The sequence below is a fragment of the Notolabrus celidotus genome, chromosome 20 (assembly GCF_009762535.1).
Source record: "Notolabrus celidotus isolate fNotCel1 chromosome 20, fNotCel1.pri, whole genome shotgun sequence".
NCBI classification, from domain to species: Eukaryota; Metazoa; Chordata; class Actinopteri; order Labriformes; family Labridae; genus Notolabrus; species Notolabrus celidotus.
The window spans coordinates 22,743,031-22,763,837 of record NC_048291.1 but is presented as its reverse complement, the minus strand read 5'-3'; the positions used below and the strand labels follow the sequence as shown (position 1 = coordinate 22,763,837).

The following is a 20,807-nucleotide window of genomic DNA, read 5'->3' as shown; positions in this document are numbered from 1 at the left end:
TTGAGGAGTAATTCACTCATGTAACATTAATTGCCATTACAGTCCAAGCCAGGTCACTGAAAATATTAGAATAACACGTATCCAGTTCAAACATCCAATTAATATGTATGAATATTGCACCACTCTGATTTTTCTGTCCCAGCCATCTGTCTCCTTGCTAACTGACTCTGGGGTCTCTCTGGCAATTACAGTCATTTGTTGTTGACTAAGAAGGTGATTACTCTATCAGGGAGATCAAGCATGCAGAAATAGTCTGTCAGTTTTGGAGGGTTAATTAACTTTCTATTTTTGTTTTAGTTCTTGTACTTCAAGTATCCATATTATTACAGCATTCTGGGTGCAATCTAAAGTTATGTTTAAGTTATCAAATGGCAGAAAAGGAAATTCTCACACTTAAAAAAATGTGTTTTTAGGTTTTGCCTTGAAGAAGAGTCATCAGTGAGGAAAAACTGGAGAAACTGAGGTGCTGAAAACACGGACTGGCAAAAGCAGTAAAACTGGAAAACCTGAACACACGGGAAAACAAAGGTAAGCAAAAAAAACTCAGAAACACTGTGAAAAGTGGCAGCTTAAACACTACAAGTGTGCAGAGCTCTACTGAACAAGAGAGTTATCTGGCAGAGTGTTGGAGAGAGGACTAGGTTTTTATAGTCAGGTTGATGAGCTGAGAGGAAACAGGTGTGCCTCTGCCACACACACCCTGCAAGAGAAGGAGAACAGAAAGGGGAGAAGAAGAGAGAGAACACAAACACCTACAAACAAAACCAAAACAGAGTCATCACATTTAGAAAGACACGGGAAAATAATGCACATCTAGGAACAGAGAAAAAAAACACGTACATTTACAGGATTTGTTACACTCCGTATGACCATGGGAGAAAAAAAATGCATGTATTGATTTTGTGCTATATTGATTGTGCTAACCCAAAGCTAGCCTGAATGCTGCTAGCTGCAGCAGAATCTAAGCTCATATTTACTCAAGTCTGCCTCACCAGAAGATTTAAACGATAATCATTGTGAAAAGTTTCGATTTCCAGTCCTGCATATTTTGGATAATTTATGACAAGAAATGTTAACAATAAAAAGAAAAAATGTCTTGTGCACCTTCTTGCTCACTAAAAAAAACTTTAAAAGATTACACACTCAGAGGTAGAGTGTACAAATCATCCTTCCAAAATAAAGGTAGAGACACCAATATGTCACTCCTGTAATGGCAGAAACACATTTTACTGCAGTACAATAAAGCCAGGTTAAAACTGCTCACCAGCCATGAGTGAAATATCCTGTTGAGCTCTAAGTTCAGAGAAAATCTGTTCATTCAATTTATGTGCTGCTTCTCTTATGTTACATAAGGTTGTTTGGACAACTAACAACCTGAGCTAAACTTCAGTCAATATCAAAACAAACAAAATCATCTCACATGACACAATCATTCGTGTTTCTAATTATGCAATAATAGCAACTGCACATGTGTTTGTTGAATGAGGTTTGCTTTTCGCCAGCACTTATTGGACCAATCTTTGCATTTGTCAAAACATGTTTTTGTTATTGTTGTTGTTTCTCTGCCCATATGGAAATGAACTTGTGTTGTCCTCAGGTAGGGGGGCAGTGTTATTGGATCTGGTTATTGCTGACTGGGAGCACTGGTGGATCAATGTTCTGGATCGGTTTAGTTGGTGCCTGATGGATGGCTTGCCACATGTGATTTGTCCTGTAACTCAATAGACTGAATCTTATCTCGTGCATGTAACTTGCATTCTTTGTGTATTGTGTGCGTATAGACTTGGGGTGATACTTATACCTCTGTTTAATTGTGGATCTAGAAGCTTCCCCGGGCCAACAGTGTGTCAGGTCAGGTGTCAAACTGAAAATATCATCTCACCATGTGTGCACAGCACGCACCCTGGACTGCCGCTGACCCCATTTTTAGAGGAGAATGAGTCCGGCGGATCTCAGTGTTTACAACATGTTTTGAGTGTTTGTGACATTTCAAGAAGCAGAGAACCAAAGAAGAACAAGCAGCAAGAGTCAGGCTGAGGAGTCAGTATTGATGTCACCTTTTAACTGAACACTTTTCTTTACAGGTCATTGGTTCAAATAAGCCTTTGACCTTAGAGCCTCCGTTAGTTTTTTGGATTGTTCAAATCCATACTGCTGGCTAGATGTGGCCATGTTTGAGTGTGTTTCACTGTTGCTGGCTGGCATTGTGAAGTTTCCAGTACCTTACTATAGCTGTTTCTATTTTCTAACTGATTGCTGTAACATCTTTGTTTTGACTCATCATTGAAAAAAATGCCAAAAATGTTTACAGCAATTTTGAAATGTATTCAGTGTTATTGAAGAGTTAGCATGCAATTGAATGTGTGAGCTCTGAGAATTTTGATTTTCAAGGTGTGACTCTCTTTTAAGTCAATCTTCTCTCTGTCACTTAAAGATGACTCCTAAATGTTTCAGCTGTACGACTCTGGGCATGTAATAATACTCTAAGGACTTCTAATACTGGTGATGATCTAGCTCATTAGACTGACCACAAGAAGCCATTACTGACCTGCAGCTAGAGATGGCCCAGGAGAACACAAGTTCACTTAAGATGGAAGAGGTTGATCTGTTATTGTAGAACACAGAGACTGAAAATGAAACCTCTGACTTGTGAGATTGAAACAGCCCCAAACAATCCACAATTTACACCTCTCACAAATCAACCGGTGAAAAAAGCCTCCATGTGGAGCAAGAGTGTGCGCCTCACTCTCTCTGTAACAAATGACCTTGACACATAGGGAGTGTAAGTACAGATAGACCAGCTCACTTAATCAAAGACACAAAAGGGAAAGGGTTAAGAGAAAGAAAATAACCACGGACACACAGAGAAAAAAGCCATCCATTGCTCTGTGCCCTTTTAAACTGTCACGTAATGATTTAGGGTAAGCCGGGGTGTTGCACACTCCCTCACAGCTAGGCCCCGTCACCTCAGGGAGATGCAAAAATAAGACAGCGGGGAAGCGGTGTGGGAACATAAGGGGAAAAATAAATCTATATCCATGCCTGGATGCATCTGTCCAGCCTGTCACTCTGAATTAATCGTCAGTCAAAAGCAAAATGTCACACCTTTCATCTGTTCACTTTTAATTGCTCTGGTGGAGCCAAATTTTATCAAAGTGAGGCTGCAGCAGGGACGAGGGCGAGGTTTACTGGGAGCAGGAGGGCCGGGTGAGGGGCCATGGCAGCCTGCAATAAGACAAGAAAGCAATAAAACTGATAAATGATGCCAAGACTCACAGATACTCACACCCCCCCACAACCACCACCACCTTCTCTCCTAACATCAGCCCAACACCTTCCATTCCTCCGTCTCCTCTCCAAAGGACTGGACAGCTCTTATTGAGCCCTCGTCTGTTTACAGATCAGTGCTTCCCATCGGGTTTCGGATCAATGGGATTATATTTCTTATAAAGCAGGAGGGGAGCAGGGGTGTGTGAGTGCAAGGCAGCAAGAGAGCTGTTGGAGGATGTGATGACGGAGTGACGATTTGGGAAAGGGGAGGAGTGGGGTTAGGTGGAGGGGGGAGGGCTGTTTAACAGAAGAAAAGCCAATGCCTACAGATGGGATGAAGGGTAGGGAGCTTATTGATCTCCTGTCCGTCTCCTCTTCAGAAGATCCGAAGCAAACAGAGGCCCTGGTGTTTATCGTGTAGTCAATGCGAGGATGAGGACGTTCTGTCGGGGGAATATGGAAATGAACGGCAAACTCTGCAATACAGCATGTTTGTATGACTCAGATATTGTCCCAAAATGTCTTTGAAAAATAAAGTGGCCGCAAAGGGTAAAAGTCAAGTTGATTTTCAGAAAACAAAGCAAGCTGTTAGAGGACAAAAAAAGCATTATGCATTCACATTTCTTAATTAGCAGGATTGTGGCAGAATAAGCCCACAATGAGGAGAACAGATTTGTTTTCATTGCAGACTTTTGACATGCTGTTGAGAAAAAAAATATGCATTTGTCCGTCCCAGTGGTATGTCTGCTTGTGTTTGAAATGATAATCTCTTTGTGTCGCTCAGGATGTTAATTTTTCTGTGTGAAACTTTTGTTTACATGCATTCATAGTGCAGTTTATGTACTAAAAGTGTGCTGCAAACAATTTAGAATCAAGAAAAACTGTCCTTGTACTATTTCAGGGGTCAGATTGAATCGGTTGCATGGCAAAACTGAGATGGAAAGGGCTTACTTGAACTATAAATGATGAATATGGTGAATATATTTGCATATTTTAAAGGATCAAATGCTGAAGCTTCAAAAGTTAAAGATTACACAAGTGGGATCCTAGAAAAATATATTGAATTCTCATTGAGATATGGGATGGAGAGAAACAGAGAGATTGAGAGAGAGTCCTTAATTACTGGAATCTCTCCAGTCTGAGCTCTCCAAACCAGTTTAGTCCTTGGCTGGGGTTTTATCTCATTTTGATGCGCTTTGTCTAAACCTTCGTCTGAGTTGTGTTTTCGCTTCTTTGTCCCTGAGAGGTGACACAAATGTATTCCTATTGCACACAGTGCTATTGATTTTTCTTAGGTGGGAGAATTAATCCACACTGAGCACAAATCATCTTTGAAGCAGGCGTTTATTCCCACTCTCACCTCTGGTGCAACACCCCGGATGCATTTTATCGTGTGGTAATTTGAGCGGCTGGATGCACTGGCATGCTCTGTCAACTTAAAGCCCCCATCTTCAGTCCTTGCCCTCTTAAAAAACACACACCAGACAACATAAACACACACACACTTGCACGCTTGCTTGCACAGACACTCACACAGATTAATGTCAAGGACTTTCCTATTTAGAATTCTAAAACATTATACATGCAGATTAAAAGCACATTTCTCTCTGTGCACCTTCTCTGCTGTGGGATGTTCTGCAGGCTTGTCCCTTTTATCCCCCCCTTCCCCCTACCCCACTTCCAAGTGGCACCAAATGTAATCCTCCTTAATGGATGTGTAATATTTACACTTATACCATAATCGCTTAAACATTCATTTACGGAGCCACATTTGGTTGTTCGTGGCCCTGACAGCCTATTCATCAAAAAGTAAATGTGCAGAACCTCGCGCCCCCTGCAGCAATCAATCAATATGCTCCTCTCACGGCTACCATCAGTGCAGATATGTCTCAGGCCAAAATTAATCACAGTGAAGTTTGCATAATCCCCCCTCATCTCCCCCACCCTGCCATTAACCCACGTTTGAGAACCTTTACCTTTCAAGACCACTTTGATGACTGAAGGGATTCATCAGGATCGCCCATTCTCTAGGCCGATGAAAAGGTAAGAGTTTATGCAGCAGTGATATGATGTTTAGAAAAGGGTATTTATATCTCATGATTGGATCTCCAGCTTTACTGATTGTCTGGAGTTTTGCATTTCCACTAAGAAACTGTGCATGGCTCTACAAATTAAAGTCCAGAGGAAAGCTGTCATGAATCAGAAAAATGATTAAAGCGCTTAAAGGAACCTCCAGTTTGTGACAACTTTGGCTCCCCCTGTGGACAAAGCAGCACAACACTTTGCTATTTTTTTTTCCTTTGCATGTGTGAGTAGTTCTTTTTAATAGAAAAAATCTCATCCTGCTTTTAAGCCATCAATTTTATCACCTATTGAGAATCTTATCAAAGAAAAATGTATGAAACAAGAATGTCAGCTTTGGTAGCATGCAGTGAATCACTTTATCTGACACCTACCACCAAGCAGCTGTCGCAGATATTACAAATAGCTTCATTTAAATACTCAGTCACTGTACTAATGGTCTTGTTTGCCTCTTTGGAACATAAAAAGACATCAGCATTTATGTTGTGTCGTGTTGTGTCATGTTGTCTTGTGTCGTGTCTAAGCCGCAACCTCCGGTCTCAAAATATGAAGCCCATGCGGAAGTGTTATAAACTGCAATTCATCAAACATCCACTGAGGCTGGCTGCAGAAACATCGGGGGCCACATAGACACCAATTTTATAAAAAAAGACGGTCTTTACAGCAATAATAAACATGTTTACAGCCTGGTTCAAAAAACAGCTTGGCTCTACGTAGCTAATTTCTCCATCGGCACAAACTGTACAGGGGTGAATTTTTTTCTAACGCGACAGTTCAGAAGATATTAAGATCACGAGTTTTGCCCATTCAAGGGCATGACTGACTTGACTGACAGGCGGGAACACATAGCTGTTGGCTAGGAGGCTCAAACCCCGCCTCTTTACATCACAATAAGTTTGGTTGAGTTCAGCATTACCAATATGGCTCCTGCCAATGATTGGCTTCAAAATAGCGTTCAGGAACAGATGGGTGACGTCCTGGCCAGCGTGGCGTGGCGTGGCGTGGCGTGGCGTGGCGTGGCGTGGCGTGGCGTGGCCTGGCCTGGCCTGGCCTGGCCTGGCCTGGCCTGGCTGGGCGTGGCGTGGCCTGGCTGGGCGTGGCGTGGCATTGCGTGGCTTTTTGTTTCACTTGTGAGCATTGGCCACATAAGCAGCTTAGAAAAAGTAGAAATTGAACATACTGACAACATGCCTTAAAACCATACCTTTACATTTATATTCAATATTCATATTTAGATATTTCTCCCAGAAAGCCTAGTACACTTGTTTTTATCATAAATTTCATCAGAAGACATGAAACATTTTTATAATGGCACAGTACATTAGAACAGTTTGACCTTTAAATAAAAATTCTATTGTAACACAGCAAGCTTACAACAAACAGACCACAGTGCCCTTTTTATTTCTTCCCATCAGGTCTTGTATTTTTTAAGTTTGCATGCTTTGGAAGATAACAACACATGGTTTGTGTTCCCTAAGGTAAGATTTAAATAAAATAGTTATTTACGCGGTTATGCAAATGTATCGAAAATATCTTTGAGTCAGGTAAAAGTGTTCTCTGTGTTAGAGTTTGTGTCTTTTTTACATAACAGGTTTTCTGTGTTTTTATATGGAGCAAATTGTCAGGCTACATAAACATACACATTTTAAATGTATTTAGGATAAACTACAGCAAGAATAAGAGTTGTCTGATATTGGATATAACAGTACAAATAAAAAGAAAAATGAATAAAAGAGATTAGGAACCAAAGAGAGATGTCACTGATCTCATTAAATCTGCTTAATGATTCAGCATGTCTGCTGACTTTAAGTTTTCATGTCTGTAAATCATCATTAGACTGGTTATGTTTTCACTTTTAGAATCCTATATTTAAAAAATTATTTGAACATTAATACTTTATGTCTAGACAATCAAATAACACATCTGCTTAAGCTTGTGCCAGAGGAGCGATTTACCATCACGGTTGTTTTCACACGTCCTAAGTGGACAATTCTACACAGCAGAGTTCTATTATGTTGATGTCACAATTTTGTAGTAAAAGAGGGATTCTGGAAAAAGGTCAAAACAAAATTAGACATCAAGCATTGGATCACAAGGCTTTACAATGTGTCTGATAATGGACATGAGAGCGGGGAGGCATCCACACACACACACACACACACACACACACACACAAAAGCACATGTTGGAGACTACGCTCACGTACAAAACATAAATTCTTGAATAGTTAATTTGATCAAGCTGTAATTAAATTAACTTATTTCCAGTGTTTTAATACAACGTGAAATTGTATTGTGTAAATCAGACTGCTTCGTACTCTTTGATAATGAGGGTTTCTTTAGATGTGTGTACAGCTACACATCTGTGGTATGCATTCAAATCTGTTCAAGTGCAAATACCTAATAGGCTAAATTATATAAAATACTAATGCTCTTATACTCACCTGTTTTCAATTGTGTATTATGTATTATCAGACTCTTCTAAATAGAATAAGTGGAGGAGGTTGCTCTCCTGTACTGGTTGATGTGCTTCCCTCCGCGTATATCAATCATGAAAATATTTGACAATTGTGCCTGATCTGAGGATAAATATCATAAACCAGAATAGAAAGCTTGTGACAGTCTCATATTTCAACACGTGTTGTTTCATGCCATCAAAATTGTTTTTGAATGATTTAATGACATTGTCATGGCAACAGCTGCTCCATTCTCCTCATTCCGCAGCTCTGCATCTGAATCTATCGAGTGATTCATTTTGTTGTTTACCAACACGAAACTGCATATTTAGACCTGCAATTCCACACCTGCCCACTGGGTGTCTCAAGTGTATCAAATAAGATATGACCTGCCTGTATACCTGAGCTGAGCACACTTGGATGCATAATTTGGTATCATCTCATTACAAATCATGACTTTAGAATCACTTCTGCATGTCATTGTGTTATCCGCTGGATAAGGGTAGTAAAACCTAAATTGGCAAATGTAAGCCTAAGGGTTGAACCATTCCTTTTATATAAACCATTTCATGATTGTTATGTAGCTGTACAACTTTTCAATAGGTTTCCTGGATTTAATGTCCTGTGTGGGTTCTATTAAACACCTTGATAGCAGACTTGTTTTATTTTCCCTCTTCAATTAGACTTTAATGTAAGTAATTTTGTGCAAATCCCCTGAAAAGATAACCAAAGCAGTGAATTGAAATTAGACCAAAGCTTGAGCCACTGTGACTTAATGGCAAGCCCAGATAGCTAGCACATTCACAGTAAGCTCAATACATCAGTTCACTAACTAACCCTTTAAGAAGTGGCTTAGAGACAAATCAACCAAGGTCTCACCCAACTTTGTCATGTTTATTTATTGAGTAACTTTTCCAAACCACTCCCTGTGGTAAGTTGTGCTCCATGAGAAAGTAGATACTGTACCAGTCCTTTCTGCAAAGTGTGCTAAACCTGATGACACACAGAGGTGTGTTGTACTGATCACATTCAGTGGCTTTAAAGCAAGCATAACGTTGTGATGACATAAAGGTTTGATGCATTACCTTCGTTATTGTACAAATGATCCTGCAGTAAATGTCTCACCTTTTTTTCAGTATTACAATATTAGGTTACTTTTCTTTTCACCACTCACAGCTGGACATACAATGTAGTAAACAAGCAATCCAATGAAAACAGAAGCTCAGAAGTATTTATTAAATATGATATATGTTGTGCTTTATCTCAGTTGTGGATTAATGATGGCTGCTGTAATCTGTCATGTTTCAGACAAAAATGATTTTTTAAGTCATTTCTGATGAACCTTTAAACTGACATTCATATGAAATCACAGAGAAACGTTAGCAAAGGTGCCTCTCAGATTAAAAAGCAGTGTAAGATACATGAGGTTGAAATACTGATAATGCAGCATTATAATAAAAAATGGTTTCATCCTCCGCATAGATTTATCTTTGTCATCACGCCACTTTCAATGCCTTGGCAACGTCTGAACAGGGTTACTGACATTCTGTCTTTTTGTCACCTGCTTATTTGCCTCTTACAAAGTGCTCTAAGGAACTGAAAAGATAACTCGACAGCGTGATTAAATCTAACAGATCTGCTCGGTTTTGTTAGGGGAAAATTTTGACAAATTCTGACAGAAATCAATTGATTTTAAATCCTTTAATTATAGCTCAAAACACTTCTCAATATCTGGCTTGTAATGGTTTTACTTTGAGGGCAGCAAAAAGGTTGCTTTGAACAAAAAATGATCAAAAACTGACTACTATTTTTATGACTACATTGATTTATTTCAACACTTTTCTGCTTTGATTAAATAGGTCTTGATAAATGGTAGTTCACTATTGTCTGAATTTGAATGTACATTTGAATGCAGCCTTGCCCTTTTAACTGTATGTAATGAAGAGCATGCTGAATGTGTAATGTTTGTACAAGATTTACTGCCATGGACACTGGCTAACCATCAGAAGGCAAACACTGACTGACAAAGTCTGTGTAGTGTAAATTTATTTTTGCAAGTGCATGTTTGGTGCCATCTGGTGACTTCAAGCAATGGAGTTGAAGGATTTAAATCAAGTTCCAGGCGCATGATGTATAGAAAAGAACAGCTGCCACAACATGAGTTGAATTGGGTTGGTGCAGGAATGAACACATCCCAAAACACACAAAGTTTGCAAAAAAATACTTAATTAGGAAGAGCCTCGGAGCCTATTATCTTATAGATAAATATAACACTGCAGTGGATCTTTCTGGTTACATCATTTTTTGTTTTTATAAGATGCTCGTACAAGGGAGAAAGAGCCTCTCCTCTTCCACTCCACACTCTCCACGGCAGCAGAGTCGGCAGTAAAATCATTTGTGATATGATAGTCAGACAGTTTGTTTGAAATGTAAGACCAATGCAGGGAGGTTCCCACAGGAATCTGTCGCTATCACCTGTAACAACAGCAACAAGCAATCAGTTGAGCAACGCCTGAGAGGCTGTCATTCTAAGCAAGCCAGCACATGAAATGTTCCAAAGGGTCTTTATGAGATACAATGTGCAGACAGTCAGATGAGTTCAATGAAAATTATGAAGCATATGATCTTATACCATTTAACAAAACTGTGTTGTGTGAAGTTACACCAGTGAAGTGTCATACCTTTGAAGTTTGTGAGCATTCATTATCTTGATGTGTTACTATTACCTGCTGTGCCTTATGTGAAGCAAATTTGCTGAGACTGAAATGTTGTCTAATTAATAAAACTCTCTCAGAATGATTCACCTTAGGCTACTCTGTTGTGAATACTTCATATTGTGACTGTGGGATATTAGTTGGCCTGGATACTTCTAAACTTCTGTGGCAGGATTTTCCATAAGGGATATTGTATTCTCCTTTCCTGGTGGACACGCCCGTGCTTGTGTTGGAACAAGCACTGCAGAGGTGGAATCACACAAAGGAGTCTCTCTTCACCTCTGCAGGAGCTGAGAAAACCGAACCTGGCGCTGCCGTGTAGCTCGACTCCTGTGTTTTACTCTAAAAGGTGAATACCATTACTCCAACTTTTCTCAGCATTATAACTTTAGTGTGATCATGTCTTTCTTATCCTGTGGAAAATGCTTTCTAAGGTTAATTTATTTTCTACACACTTATTCTGAAACTATTTGTTTACTGTATTACATCAGCTGAATGACTTTGCTGCGCTTAGTTTTCTATCTCATTCCTCTCGTAGCCAAGATGCCAGAAACAGCAGAGGCTGTGTCAGCCACTCTCTCCACCAACAGAAACTGCACCATTGAAATAACCAATGTCACCAGTGGCTACTGTCTCACTAACCCCAGGTAAGTCCATCTGTCAAGAGCAAATAAACATATATGTTTATACCGTACATGCTCTGATAATGGGATAGACATTGATACTTTGACAGAACTTTAAAGGAATTGTAGGACAAATTCATTTTTATACTTAAAAAATTGCATCTCAAAATGGAAGTCATTTCAGATTTTTTGTCTCAGAGGACTAAGTTGCTGCAGAGCATCCTGTGTGTGTACCTACGTTTGATATGATCCATGGAGACATATTAATTTCAGGCTTAATGCAATGCTTTGGAGTGCTTATAGATTGCTATGCATGATAACATCTCCAAATCAGCATCTTGGTACCATTAGGACATGCACACTAAAATGTTTTCGGAACTTTATCTTCATGAAAACAAAGATTTCGCAAAGAAAGTATCTCCATTCAGTCAGATTTTACTGCACTTAGTTATAAGATTTTTTAACAATGCAGCTATTCTTTTTCTTAAGCCTCATCTTAAAAGTAAATGTCATTAATAGAAAACAACTAGATAAATGAAAGTGACTCATGCCTATTGAAAGTTCCACCATGTTCCTGAATTTATCAAGTAGTGGCAGGACAGACCATATCTTGGATGGGTGGTTTTCATGTGTGACATCACTTGCGGAGAACATCCACCACCTATCCATCAAGCGGTGACACACACTGCCTCATTGCACATCGTATGCAGGTACACTGTTGCTTAGAAGTCCACAGCAGTACTTGTACAGTCACACTCCATCCATCAGCATAAGGTATTTCAGACACCCCGGAAAGCCCAACTCTCAAAAAGTACCCTGACAATCTCCACTAAACTTACAAAACTCTCATTTTATCAAAAGTCTGGGAAGTGCAACAGAAAAGTTCTCATCTGATTGGTTGTTATAGTGATGATTTGTCTCTGCTGTCCTGAACAGGGTGTACATGGAAAGTGGCTTCAGTAATCATTCACCACAGCCCACCATCCAGGTAAACAAGACTGAAGTGTGCTCCTTCGTAAAAGATGACAACACCGCCACCGGAGCTGTTGGCCTTTTGACCTATGACCTCTTCCATATGCAGAGCCGGGTTTGCTCTGATCGCATGGTCATCATGTTCTCTGTACCCTTTGACCACAACCTGTACAACAACCGGCTGGCTGTGGGCATAGTGGAGCAGTCCCATGCCTGTGACAAAAATCTGTACAAGCAGATGTATGATGGGAAAGATCTCAGTAACCTTACCCGCTCTGATAAACCTGGTAGTGGGATAAGGTTTAAGGGGAAGTATATGGAGATGAGAGCTACAATGTCCAGTATCGGTCGAGCTATTGTTAAAGTGGATCTCTATGACACGATGAATACACTGTAAAAGATTCTTCTGATCTCTGCCTTATTGTACTTTTTTGGCAATTTTGGTACCCAACAGAATAAATAAACTCCATTTGATTTGACTGCTGTTGTATGCCTTTGTACTGAGACACATCGAGAAGACTGATTTTGCTGTCATCTGTATTTTGTGGCGCTGAAAGATATCAATATCTGACAGCCAGCTCATTGATTCTCCATTAGCTTACTTCTTGGCCTTATGTGTATTCTAAACCCCCTTTTTTTCTTTATTATGGTAATAAAACATTCCAACCCAAAGCTTGTTGCATTGTGTGATTTTTTTTCCCCCTCAGTGTGCTTTCATTATTACTGATGAACAGTAATCATTTTTTAATCTATCAGCTCAATCCATCCAATTCTAATGAGTAGCAACAGATGGAATATCTGCATAGATGTTTTTTTAATCACCATGATGACAATATTGTTCTTCGCTGGCTGTGGGACTCTACATCTTGCTCTGAAGCATGTATTTTTTCTGTGGTATCTGGAATGTAAGATATTCCCAAAATTCTGCAGACTACTCCCTCTGTCAATAAAAGGTTAAACATGTTCTTGTATCCTTGTGTTTTAATGCGAACAAAACTTAGAATATCTGAGGTCCAGTCATGCTTACACTACTCATTTAGGCAAAACAGTCATACAGTAAATTATACATCTCATGTCAAGTTTATGTTACAAAATCTTTCATAAAACAAATAAGACTCATAGCTCCTCAGATACCTGTCTTAACTTGTTCACTTTTTTTTCCCTATGTCGCTCAGTACAACAAACATGAAATTCCTAGTCCGCCCCAGTCATCTGGGTTGAAAACCAAAAATCCTGTAGGAGTGTGCTAATGAATGATGCCTTCTTACCCAACAATTTGGGATCTGTTGGAAACCTACTGTAAATTTTTCCACTCTACCACAGACTAGGTGTGGCAGTTTCATCCCACAGGGAGAAACAGGAACTGGAATATTTGCTCTCATTGTCTTTTTATGTTGGCGATGAATGTGTGTTCAGAGAGGGTGTGTGCGGTGCTGTGCTACCGGGGTCGTGTTGCAAGTGGGAGGTTCTCCTGTGTGATGGCACGCATCCAAAAAACAAAAACAACGGGCAACTCCCTTCCAGGTAACTTACCACTTTGGGACAGAGGAGCGCCGACAGAGGTTCTCAGCAGGTACGTCAATCTGAAAATGTGTTTAAAAGACTGTAATGGAATAATTTAGAAGTTATGAGCTCATTATCTGTAAACTCTATGATAATAGTAATTTGTAGATGCATTCAAAAGCCTGATTACGCATTTGTTTGATTTTTATATTGTATCTGTTGATAAAGTGCTAATCATTTCTCCAGTGTTTTCACTCTAACTTCATTATTGCATGCTACTTAGTGCTGTAATTGAAGAGGTGCACCCCTAATGAGTCACAGACAGTCTGCAGTCAGTCTCTGATTCTTCACAACTGTTCTGAGATCTCATTAGTCCCTGAAATGCATCATTCATACCCGGTTCCAGTCTACGTGCTTTTTGAAGGTCAATGTTAAGCCAATACAGCGTGTCAGCAGAGCAGAGGTCAGGAGGATATTTATATATCACAATAGTGTGATTCTCAGTTATTCCCGGAGTGTTTAAGAGAGAAGGCAGGTGTTCGTCCCAGCTGTTCTGATGTTTGCTTCAGCTGCTTAGCATCTCATTTACCTGTGTTTTCAGAGAAGATCTCAAAGACATTCCAACATTATGGAGTCAGCCGAAGTTGTAGCAGCTAATGTGGACAGCAAGAGAAGTGTTACCATTGAAATCTCAAATTTCACCAGCAACTACTGCCTCATCAACCCCAGGTAACCCTGACTTTGCTGAAAACTTGTTTTTAAAGGCTTGTTTGAAACCCACATCAGACAGCAGATATATATAATGTGTGTAATGCATGTGTTTCTTCTTGTAATGCTCAGGGTCTACCTTGACAATGGGGAGACATACAACTGTCCTCAGCCTACAGTGCGTCCTCTAAGGACAGAGGTATGCACCTTCTCTAAGTCCAGCGGCAAATCCACAGGAAGTGTTGGTGTGCTGACCTACGACCTTCTCGAGAAGTCTCGGGTTGACTTCATCGAGACTGTGGCCATCATGTTCTCAGTTCCCTGGGACTACAACCTGTACAAGAATTGGTTTGCAGTGGGCTTGTATGCAAAAGGCCGCGAGTGTGATGAGGCTCTGTTTAAAGAAATGTACTATGAGAAGAAGCAGAAAGAACATGGGTTTGTCAGGGAGGAAGCCACAGGGTCGAGTATTAATTATGTGAGTAAGTACATGGATATCAAGGCTACCATGGGGCCCCTGGGTAAAGCCATCATGAAGGTAGAGGTGTGGGATAAGCTTTTCACAGTTGGAGGCCAGCAGCCGTACTGAAGATACCCCTGCTGAATTCATCCCTCCGTCTCCAGCTTTTCCAATAGACTTATTATAAAACAGTCAGCACGCATGATTTCACAGATGTATTGTTGCTGACATGTGTCTGTATACCTGGGTATTACCCTTCAGTAAATCTGCTTAAGATCAGAGTTTAGTCTGTGTATAAATCCAGGCAGCAGTAACCCCTTTTCATAGCAGATGCCTCTGTCTGTTACAATAGCATCCGGTTTTAAAACGGCATCTTTAGAAATGAAAATCAAAGGATGACTCACTGGAGGATGCGGGCACATAGATTAATAAAACACATTGTGCACTTGTCTGTATTTACCTTATCACTGTAGTCTGAGGAATAAAATAAACCTTTTTTGCTGAAGCTATTTGTGTATGTCTTTTGATTGGGTTTGGAAAGGCGCTAAAGTGCTTAAAAGGAGACTTTGAAGTAAAATTTAGTTTTCAACAGAATCCAAGGTGGCAGATTTTCCCATATGGGGCTGTGTGAGAGCAGCAGGGACACACCCTCTCTCATATAACCCAGCATCAAAGAACATCTATACTGCTAGGGCATATTTACAGTACAGCAAAGATCATGTGAATACTGAACCACATTATAAGGAAAGTGGTTTAATATGCATGCAGCTGTATAGTAATTCAAGAAGTTGTCAACAGAGTTGTTATTATCAATTAAAAAAGAAAATCTTAATGCCCTACTTTTCTCTCTGTATGTTGTGGAGTTCTGTTATCATTTACTATATCATTAATTTATGGAACACAAGAGAGTAAAAACCCACAATGTCCCAGAGACATGAAAACAAATCAACTCCAAACAAAAGAGTTTTGGTCAAATCTGATCATAAGACACGTGGTTGAGGACAACTGAAGAGGTTTTCTTATTTCTTGGCAGAAGAAGGGGAGGAAGCTTCTTGAAAGACTTCTTCAGTTAAGCAGTTATTGTTTTTAAAAACACTAACTGATTAATTTAATGAGCCAGTGAACTCGAGAAGAAACTGAATGGACACATTTGCTACATTGGGATTTTGATCCTAGTTTCGACTTTGCTGTAGTGCAGAACGAGACAGGAACCATTATTAAAAGCTTTATTGTTGTTTAATTGTGGAGAAATGACAATCTTACTTTGTTACCCATTCATCAAAAAGTCTATTTGCTTTAATGGCACAACCAGTTTGGACGAGCTCCAGTCATTAACCTCCAGAAAATATGGGGCTCTGAGGCAGGAGGCGGTATATCAGTCCTTTATTTACATCCCATTTAGAGTTCATCAGATTCCTCTGCTTCTATTTACAATCTCAACACTGCAATCCTGATTCTGTTTTCCCGTCAGATTCATAAAGCCTCTGTTGCATTAACTGTTCCTACCACAAAGAAACCCAGATCAAAGGTTTCCTCTCACTGTCGCTGTTGCATTTGCATGAAAGCCACAGAGAATAAAGAGGAATAAACTGGGCCTGTTGAGTCTCAGTCACTGCAGCATTGTCTAGAACTGATTGAAGAAATGACACTTAGTCCCTCAAACAGATGGGGGACACTAAACACAAACTTTTGTTTGTCACAGCTCTGTAAGAAAGATAAGGTCCCACACATTCTTTTTATATTTTCCTTTTCAGTCTTTCCTCTATGTTTATTACGTCTACACATAAGTCTTCTTACCTGCTTTGTATTATATTGCTTTGTATTGTATTTGTTAACTCTGTGTGTGTGAGTGTGTGTGTGTGTGTGTGTGTGTGTGTGTGTGTGTGTGTGTGTGTGTGTGTGTGTGTGTGTGTGTGTGTGTGTGTGTGTGTGTGTGTGTGTGTGTGTGTGTGTGTGTGTGTGTGTGTGTGAGTGTGTGTGTGTGTGTGTGTGATTGAGTGCTTTTGTGTTTGGGTCTGCTGCTGTATGTACAGTAAATCTGAGTTTACAGATGCGCTTGCGTATGCATGGTAGATATTTTATATCTAATATATTCTTTTGTGCATTCTGTGGATTTGATTCAGAGAGTAAGAAGAAAAAAAATCTTAAAACCAGACAACGATTTTACTTCTTAAACTGGAGACAAAAGATACGTGAGAACGTGTATTTGCCAGGAGAAGTTAAGCTCAGCTTTTGCGTGTTAAAACTGATGCCTTTTAGCACAAAACAGGAGTGAATCTAGCACTTTGTCATGGTAAAAGCTTCTGTCAAAATCCTGCCTGGATGTTAAGTTGAAACGGAGGTGGGTGTGTGCAGAGGCCCCTCCAAAACTGACACATTGGCATGTCTTTTCACTGAACAAAAAGCAGCTGATCTCAGCTGAAACAACAGAAAGACTGATGTTAAACACACAGCAAGAAAATATGCAGAGCAACTTTTAACCAGTATTCCAGCTAAAAAAGAATACCCACAGATTTGTTTTCCAAATTTGATAATACAAACTAAAGGTGCTCTTAATAAATGTACAAAATTGGAACTATGGTTCTCTTGCTACCTGAAAAGGGACATAATCCCATGAGCATGCATCTCCTCTCACTGTATCATCCTCCCATCATAATGCTGTGTCTCTTCATGAAATAAAACACACAAACATTATGGACACACTGCAATATCTCCAACTATTAAAGCTGGACTGTCCCAGACTGCATCAACAAAGATGCTCAGACCATACCTATGATGAACGTTTCATCTTTAATGTTTGTTTGAGTGTCAGTTGGTCTATTTGTCTTCTGTACATGAGAACTGTGTTGTGTATTGATTCAGACTGGGAGTGTCCAAACAGAAGGACCAAATGATTTAATTTTAATAATTTGAAGATGGGGTGTGAACTGTTCCCTTTTGAAAAGCCTAAACCAATAAATGTGTATGATCGTGCAATCAGCAAATTAAAAATATGCCTTCTCATGCTGAAAGGTGGATTCTTAGAAGGTGCTTTTCAAGAGCTTTCAACATCCATATACCCTCTCAAACACTGCCATCTAGTGGTCATCACAGGTTCATTCATATCATTTGTACTTCATGATAAGAGCACACCAGTCAAGTAAAGGGAAGATTCTTTTTTTTAAGCAAATTTTTTTTATATAATATTTCAAAAACGTTATGGATTTCACAGTGATAGAAACAAACAAATCAGAATTTTAAAGAATCTGGACTCTTTTTGTCCTTAACAACCTAATTTATTTTGGCAGACTGAAATATGAGAATCATCCTCTCCTGTGCCCTCTCCTGCTATTCTTTGCTTCAAACCGGTCTTGACATCCAGCAGGGCCTGCTGCTCTTGAACGCTCACTCTGTGTCTTTTCTGATGTGTGTCAGGCTGGTTATAGACGCCAGCAGCCCTGCCATCACAGTTCACTTACATGCTTCGGTTTCATCCAGCCCCCCTTCGAAGTCTAATAGGGGAAAATAATAAAGTCATATGTTTTTCAAATAACCTTAAGTTGTATTTTTCTGCATGTTTGTTTTCAAAAATTCCTGCGGGGAACATTTCAAAGAGTATTCATCATTATTTTTAATGAGATATGAGAGTTGAAGGTCACAGTGTTCCTACCAGGGTATAGAAATTGTCTCATTGTATTACTTTTCATGTTTTACAGCTTCTCATTATGCATAGTGACAGATGTGTATAATATTACAACACAAATGACTCAAGGGATACTCAAAGAATGATCTTTATAGAACAGTAAACAATTAACTGGCTCATTGTGATACTGCTTACATAATTCCTGATGGTGAAAGATTCAAGCAGCGTGAGATAATGTATTTTAAAACGTTTGTTTGTAACACAGCGCAAACCTAATTTAATTCCTGTTCCTTTTGTGTTCTACCATCACAAAATGTGTTTCACTCCCATGAATATTAAACTGATGTTTAGCCAAAGGAGGCTACCAGAATGTTGTCATATTTTGTCACTGAGCTTAATCTGATCAGGCCTTGAAACTACAAAACATAAGCTTTAAACATCAATGATATTCAATGAAACAATAAACCTAGGAATAGGCGAGGTTTGTCATCTTTCTGCTTCTCCTGAGAGTGAAATATACAGTTAAGAACCTTGAAGCTACAATGTTATCTCTGATACATTACTAATAGGATGCACTTGGCCAACATGTGTGAGCCAAGTGCATGCTTGTTTTCTGTTTTCCCAAATGGCAGCTTAATTCACAGCTGCTGGGACTTCCAGTAGTGTTTCACAATGTAGGTTGCTGCAACGTTTAGACTTCCTGATTCTGATTATTCCAGCTATCTCATTACATGTTTTATTTTTGGCTATTTTAAGGGACATATCTTGTAGAATCCTCTTCAAAGCTCTGATGCTGACCTCTACTGGTTGCTGCAGGCTCTGCTCCTTTAGTATCATCTTCCAAGAACTGAAGAACATTTTGCGCCTCTTGTCACTCAGATGTTAAGTTGGCTGTGGAACACAGGTTTTCACACTTAAGTACTTCTCTGTTCATTCTGACTGATTGAGCAGCAGTTCTGATGTCAAACCTACTTGACTCTGAGTCTTCTGCTGCCAGCTCGCTGCCATCCAGCTGAAGGGTCAGCACAGACACAGCAGTGCCAGCTGCACAATAAAGTAATTACACTTGTCTCACTGAATGACTCGCATCAACGGGTGCAAGCTTTTAATTTTTAACAAGTTTGGCTTAACTCCAGTCTGTGCTTCAATATGCTGGTCAGCAATAAACATGATGCAGATTTGATATCAAAAGTCCTGTGAGATATCAAAAACTCATCCATAACCTGGCAAAGGCTCTAATGATTCTGCGAAATGCTCCCTCACATGAGCACTGAAGCTGACACTGTCAGATATCACCGTTATTTTAAAGCTGTGTCCCAAAGTACACCAGGAAAAGAACCTGCCAAAGGAAGCCGGGGTTGATGTTCAGATGCCCTCACCGGCTGTCTTTACAATCACACTGCCAGATCTGTGAGACATGACAGTCATCAGCTCCTTCAGTGTGAAGACTCCGAGGCCCGGCAGAGGCTCCACAGCCAAAAACCCAGCACCCTGCAACCCGAGTCACAGCTGTGGCTCGAGAGTGTGATCACAACTCCAGGGAGGAGAAAGTGAGGAGGGAAATCTTTGTCTGAGCCAATTAAATGAAGATTGTCTCCCTCACTGTTCAGAAAATAAGAGAAAATCTGAGAATTGGGGTTAAAAATATGCAGTACAATGAACCGGGCTGTCAGGAGCAATTATGCTTGTTAGTCATACTTTGCTTTTCTATATCAGTCATCTCCTCCTCTTTCTGCATATCATGCCTCTCCTGGCCTTATCTCTGCTGGATAAACATTTTGAGATTTTAGCGTGTTTTTTGCTCTTCTGCAACTGGTATCAAAAACTCTCCTTTTCTACTTCTTGGATACACACTACATTCAATTCTCAAGAATAGTGTAATGTATCAAGAAGACATTTTAAACTTTCCCAGATACATTTGATTTCCTTACAGAAAGTGATTAGTATAAAAACATGGTGTCTTTCTCATTCTGTAGATCTATGAATTCATTGGTGTGTCAGATAAATGTTGTTGTGAAGGATTAGAAAATGCATTGTGTTTGGCCTTCCTGAGAAGCAACCAAAGCAATACATGTACTCTTTATTTGTGACTCAACATTTCCACGGCAGCATTTGCATTTGTGGTAGTTATTTTATGTAACACCATGACCACAAAATTACTTTTCTGTTATTTTCATTTACATTATTCATCATTTATGACTGGTTGCTTGCAACAAAGAAAATAAAACCAGATGTTGTACAAAGGAAAAAATCAGAAAAATGTAAAGCTTCTTTGAGGAGTTCATAACTTCAAAAAGAATAAAACTTTTCTGTATTTAAAAAACTTGGTGATTGATTAATTTGGCCATAAAAATAGAGCAGTAGGAGACATTTAATCAGTAACACTTATTCCACATGC

General features: G+C 39.6%; 2 protein-coding genes across 7 annotated transcripts in view; both read left to right on the top strand.

Annotated features, from left to right (window-relative positions):
• LOC117832532 (bryoporin) overlaps positions 1-12,777 on the top strand; it is a 34,427-nt gene extending 21,650 nt beyond the window's left edge. The window contains exons 3-6 of one of the 4 annotated variants that reach the window (XM_034711702.1): positions 414-528; positions 10,761-10,870; positions 11,060-11,168; positions 12,081-12,777. In XM_034711702.1, coding sequence (XP_034567593.1) covers positions 11,065-11,168; positions 12,081-12,513 — 537 coding nt within the window. In that variant the 5' untranslated portion in view covers positions 414-528; positions 10,761-10,870; positions 11,060-11,064 and the 3' untranslated portion in view covers positions 12,514-12,777. Of the gene's footprint in view, positions 1-413; positions 529-5,120; positions 5,314-10,693; positions 10,871-11,059; positions 11,169-12,080 lie in introns of those variants that run through there. The other 3 variants (XM_034711704.1, XM_034711703.1, XM_034711701.1) reach the window with 3 other exon arrangements.
• Positions 12,778-13,581: 804 nt separating this feature from the next.
• Positions 13,582-15,292, top strand: apnl (actinoporin-like protein). 3 transcript variants are annotated; one of them, XM_034711765.1, is made up of 3 exons: positions 13,582-13,689; positions 14,221-14,348; positions 14,460-15,292. In XM_034711765.1, the coding sequence occupies exons 2-3, from the start codon at positions 14,248-14,250 to the stop codon at positions 14,914-14,916; spliced, it is 558 nt and encodes a 185-aa protein (XP_034567656.1). In that variant the 5' UTR covers positions 13,582-13,689; positions 14,221-14,247; the 3' UTR covers positions 14,917-15,292. The 3 variants fall into 3 exon arrangements, with proteins under 3 accessions (XP_034567656.1, XP_034567657.1, XP_034567655.1); XM_034711766.1 differs by lacking the exon at positions 13,582-13,689 and adding an exon at positions 13,938-14,043; XM_034711764.1 differs by lacking the exon at positions 13,582-13,689 and adding an exon at positions 13,990-14,082.
• Positions 15,293-20,807: the final 5,515 nt, after the last annotated feature.

Bases quoted from the DNA above. Each gene is read 5' to 3' on its own strand.
- apnl (XM_034711765.1), top strand. From the start codon at position 14,248: ATGGAGTCAGCCGAAGTTGTAGCAGCTAATGTGGACAGCAAGAGAAGT. The intron at 14,349-14,459 runs GTAACCCTGACT...TGTAATGCTCAG, and splicing joins TACTGCCTCATCAACCCCAG to GGTCTACCTTGACAATGGGG.